The sequence below is a fragment of the Triticum urartu genome, chromosome 7A (genome assembly GCF_056163025.1).
Source record: "Triticum urartu cultivar PI428250 chromosome 7A, HENAU_Tu73, whole genome shotgun sequence".
NCBI lineage: Eukaryota > Viridiplantae > Streptophyta > Magnoliopsida > Poales > Poaceae > Triticum > Triticum urartu.
Window position 1 is genome coordinate 128,887,422 of NC_141879.1, and position 4,908 is coordinate 128,892,329.

General features: G+C 49.0%; 1 protein-coding gene across 1 annotated transcript; it reads right to left on the reverse strand.

Annotated features, from left to right (window-relative positions):
• Nucleotides 1-2,151: 2,151 nt before the first annotated feature.
• Nucleotides 2,152-4,633, reverse strand: LOC125522281 (lysine histidine transporter 2-like). The gene is made up of 6 exons (XM_048687354.2): nt 4,343-4,633; nt 3,149-3,941; nt 2,954-3,059; nt 2,762-2,853; nt 2,528-2,596; nt 2,152-2,418 (listed from the first exon to the last, which is right to left on the reverse strand). Exons 1-6 carry the CDS (start codon nt 4,519-4,521, stop codon nt 2,320-2,322), a joined length of 1,338 nt encoding a protein of 445 aa, XP_048543311.1. The 5' UTR covers nt 4,522-4,633; the 3' UTR covers nt 2,152-2,319.
• Nucleotides 4,634-4,908: the final 275 nt, after the last annotated feature.

Below are 4,908 nucleotides of genomic sequence, written 5' to 3' on the forward strand. Positions count from 1 at the left end.
GGATAACGATAAGTAGTGGAAGTTGTCAGAGCTTTTTTTTTAGTTTGTGATGGTGTTGGATTAGCTTGTTAGAGCATCCACAGTGTGTGATATTTCTGCCTCTAAGCCCGCCTCCAAGCGTGTAGCAGCTGCCTCTACATACTGTGTGTTGCTGCCTCTAACCCAAAAACACTAGCATCGATGCTAGCGTAAGAGGCTGCCTCCAAGCTCAAAAGTAAAGGTCCGGACCCACTGGTCAGCTGGTGTTGTATGTACTGCTCTATTGTTTTTAATTGAAAGATGGGATCCACGTTAGAGGCAACAGTCTTGTAAACACACTGCAGCTTCAGACGCTAAGGTTAGAGGCTCATATGTGGGACCCAGCTTAGAGGCTGGGTTGCCTCTATACACTGTTGATGCCCGCAGTATGTGTAAATGATTTGGTAGGATGGAATGGGTCAAGGTTCATCCACTGTACTAACTGACTTGGAAGGAATTTTGAAATGAATAGCACATCATCATTCTTATTGATTTGGATGCTTCCCCACCAACGTGTTATGCTGCCAAAATTTCTAGTCAAAATCCTCCGGACTTGTTTGTGATGAAACAAAAGCCTTAGGGTCTCCAATGCAAACTTGTTTGTGATGAAACAAAAGCCCTAGGCTCTCCAATGCAAACTTGTTTGTGATGAAACAAAAGCTTTAGGGTCTCCACTGCAAAATGCTAGGGTCTATTACATGGTCGGAGGCAGCGAAATGCAGTCGGTGCCGGCAGCCCCCGGTGAAGGGCCGGAAGCTGCGCGTGTTCAAGCGCAGGGAGAAGGACGCCGTCGCCGGCGTCGTGCGCTCCATCGCCGGCACCGAGGAGCAGGGCACCTTCGTCTTTGACCTGGCCACGGTTGTCGACTTGTACAGCTGCTGGTGCCGCGCGCTGGACGGCGTGCGCCCCTACTACACCGTAAGTGCAACCCCGAGCCGGCTGTTGTGATCCCGAGCTCATGTGAGGTCGTGTGAATTGTAAAAATAAAAAAGAATGACAAAAATCAAAACAGTCTGATTTTTTTATGTGAAACATTGAAAATGTTTTAATAGCTTGCAAAATTTCATCACCAGATGAAATTCATGGAAAATGTGGCAAAGAAAAAACAAAGTCGATACTCCAAAATGTTATTTCACTCGCATTTTGGAGCATCAAGTTTTTTTGCCACGTCTTCCACGAACATCATATCATGATGAAAGTTTGCAAGATATCAAAATGCTTGTCAAAGTTTCACACAAAAAAATCAAAAAAATTACATGAGTGATTAGAACAACACTTTCGGCAGTGTTAGGTTCAAGCACATAAATTAGGGAAAAGTTATGTGAAGAACAACCCTTGCAAGCAATGTACTCAAATCCAAGGAATTTATAAATCGAGCCTTTTCTGTTGCTTCCACTCCGCCACACAGTTCATGCACTGGTCCTCTCCGTCACCGTCGGAGTCCCTCTGTGATTGGCTGTCGGCACTGTTAACAGGGTTCCCTTGCTGCATCTCCTTCCCCTTTGACCCTGAATCCGTCGACCTCCCCACACCCACTCTGTGCATCGGCCGGTGCTCTCCACCCTATATTGCCACCCCACCCCCGTCGTGGCATCCTTGTTTTAGTCTTTTTATTGTATGTTGCACCATGAGCATTTTTCGTTGTTTTTGTTCCATTATCTCTAGATAGAATCTGATCCATTTTTTGGATATATTGGATAAGAAAATCCCGCTAAAAGACACCTTATTGTTGCAACTCATGAATGGCTGAACAAGGTGGAGTTCTCGGTTTTGAACCAACATTGTAATCGTTTTAGGATTTTAGAAATGCTTAACATCATCAAGGTATTTTTATCTAAAAACTGTGTGGTTTTCATCTTTGAACCTTATATATGTATTTTATTTGTGGCATCTTTTCATCCATCCATTCTTCCATCTTTGTTAATCACTTACACTTCTACTGTATTTTGCGTTATTTCGTTCTGTATAACTGAAATTACACCATCGACACCTTCAGTTTACACATTTTTGTGTTTCTGTTTCTTTATCTAGACAAAAAACCTTGGGGCATCAACATGCAGCCCGGGCGGCTGAAAAGACCGACCGTAGGTTACCAAACTGACATTCCCACAAATATCTAAAGAGAGAACCTCCATTTAGGCATTGATCCTCTTTAATTATCACAAACTGATCGAGCAACATCCACAAACACACGAATATTTCTTTGGCCTAATTTAAACATGACAAGGTAACACACACTATGCATATAATACGCTGCATCTAAGTAGCTAGCTGGACTGCTGCATGCACGTTTCCAGCAGATCATGAGAAGAATTGGTACGTCTTGTAGTTGATGATGATGGAACGGAGGCCTCCGATGGGCGCCAAAACGGACAGAAGCATGCCGATGATTATGCAGATCTGACACCGATGATTTTGAGCAAGTTATGAGTTTCTATGATTGTGATGATATCATCTAGAGAATTCATCGGCAGATTATGCAAAGAAGAAAAGACTAGAGAAAACTTACCCAGTTGATGCACCACGACATGCTGAACCTCACTGGCTTCTTGATTGCCAGCCACATAATGCAGGGAAGCTGTATATATACAAAGAAGTTATAGTCCATCCAGTTATTAATTAAGGAAACAAACTGGTTCATCATGTGATTTACTTCTATAGATGAAACTAACTAGTAAAAGTAGTATATAGTTCCCTAAACTAATTAAAAGAAGTAGAGAGAAAAGTTTAGGTTGAATCTTACGAAGTAGGTTGTTGGGGCAAATGCAAAACCACCAAAGAACCCTAGTAGCCCACCGAAAAAGGGGATGGCGATGCCAACGATCATGGTGAATGCTGAACGAACAGATCATATCACCAGAGTAAATCTTCAGTAAGTACATTCCTTTAAAGTTTGTGTAACAAAAAGATATGTGGGTATAGATGCTTGACGTACCAACGTAGAGCGAGCGTGCGATGAGACGAAGAGGCCACCCGGGCTTGAACCTCAGCTTCTTCACCAGGAAGGTCTCGAGCATGTCGAAGACCGGCATCGCATAGATCTGCCACTCCACGCGTGCCATGCACAAAGCGCGGTTAGTATATTTTCTAGTGGCAAAAGAGAGCCGACGTTAGATGACGAGGAGGTAACCTGGTAGCTGCCGATGACGTGGATGACGACGAACATGTTGGCGGCGGCGATGAGCCAGCGGGGCCTCTCGAGGGTGATGAGGATGTTGTCATCGACGGCGTTGCCAAAGACGTAGTAGCCAAGGAAGGCGACGGGGAGGTAGCAGATGGCGACGACGATGTAGGCCAGGACGACGCCCCGCCACATGGGCTTCTTGGACGGCTTCTCGGGCGTGGAGGGGATGGTGGCCTGGATCTCCAGCACCACGTTGTGGCCGGCGTAGGCGAACGCCACGTCCCCGAGCGCGCTCAGGAAGTTGAAGGTCCTCCCGGGGGTGGTGGACGCCGTCATGCTGTAGTCGACCACGTGGCCGGGCCCGGCCTTGCCGGCGTGGTGCAGCGAGGCCGCCCAGGCGATGGTGGAGTAGCTGAGCGACATGACGGCGGCGGCGAGGGAGACGCCGGTGATGGAGTTGAAGTTGGGGAGCTGGGAGAGAAGGAAGTGGGCGGAGCCGAAGATGCAGATGAAGTAGCTGGTGCGGATGGGGTGGCTGTGCTCCGGGCGGAGCAGGTCGTGCACCTTCTTGAGCGACTTGCCGCCGGTGACCATGTAGACGATGCAGACGCCGACCTCGACGACGAGCTGCTGCGGGACGACGATCCAGAGGCCCAGCTTCTGGCCGAAGGCGTGCTGGCCCAGCTCGTGGTACCGGTCGAAGCGCTTGCCGGGCACGCACTCGTGCATCTCCACCATCTGCCACAGCGTGTACAGGGTGATCGCCCACGACAGGATCATCGCCGCCACGCCAGGACCCCTGTGAAAAGGAATCATAAAAACAGTATATGAATGCATGCACACGTAGTACAAAAAAAAGAACAGCATTCGCGGACACATAATTTATCTCAATTCCCGATATATTATCCCAGATTCGAAAATAATGTGTGGTGGTAATTGCGATGCCAAAATGGTTTCCAATCTGAAAACCTCACTATAAACCTCAGGTCACCGCCTAGTCTGTTGGATCTTGACATGGCAAAATAAATCGGATCATGAACGCCGGCCGACCCATGCACGGGCTGGGGTAGGCTAATCTAGAAAAGGAATCCAATCTAATCTAAACGAGTGAACGTACGATCGAGGAGGCGGCGAAATCCAATCTGATGGTAAGCAAGCAGGAGCGAGAGATGGCAGAAGAGAGACTGAGCGGGCGCGTACCATCCGAGCTCGGACATGGCGTAGGGCAGGCTGAGGACGCCGGCGCCGACCATGGCGGTGACATTGTGGAAGGCCGAGTACCACCACTTGGCGTTCCGGGAGGAGGTGATGGGCAGCCAGTCGTCGATGTCCTGCAGCCCCTTGTCCGACGTCGCCGCCTTGCTCGTGTTCATGGCCATGGCGACGCGACCCGATCCGATCCGATCGGATCTCTCCGCTCCGGCGAACGGGATCTCTCGAGGTATGTCAGAGGAGATGGATGGATAGATACTAGTCAAGTGCCGCCGTATATTCCCGAGGGAATGAAGCTAGCCAGCCACCACACGCGGCGGGAGAGCGCATATATATGGGATCCCGTTCCCCCAGTAATAACAACCTGCCGTTCTCAAAAGAAAAAAAGTTATAACGACCTGCCATCCAGTATCGGGGGATTCTGTTGCGGAAGAGAATCGTTCCGCGCGACGGGTATCCGGCGCTGACGTGTGGGCCCCACACCACACGTTGTCCCGCCAACCGCGTGCATGCATGCATGCAGGTGCAGCTCCTCGATCGACCGCGTTAAAACC

Coding starts and splice junctions, on each gene's coding strand:
- LOC125522281 (XM_048687354.2), bottom strand. CDS start 4,521: ATGGCCATGAACACGAGCAAGGCGGCGACGTCGGACAAGGGGCTGCAG. Junction 3,060..3,148: donor ACGTCATCGGCAGCTACCAG/GTTACCTCCTCG, acceptor GTGGAGTGGCAG/ATCTATGCGATGCCGGTCTT. Junction 2,854..2,953: donor CGCACGCTCGCTCTACGTTG/GTACGTCAAGCA, acceptor CTGTTCGTTCAG/CATTCACCATGATCGTTGGC.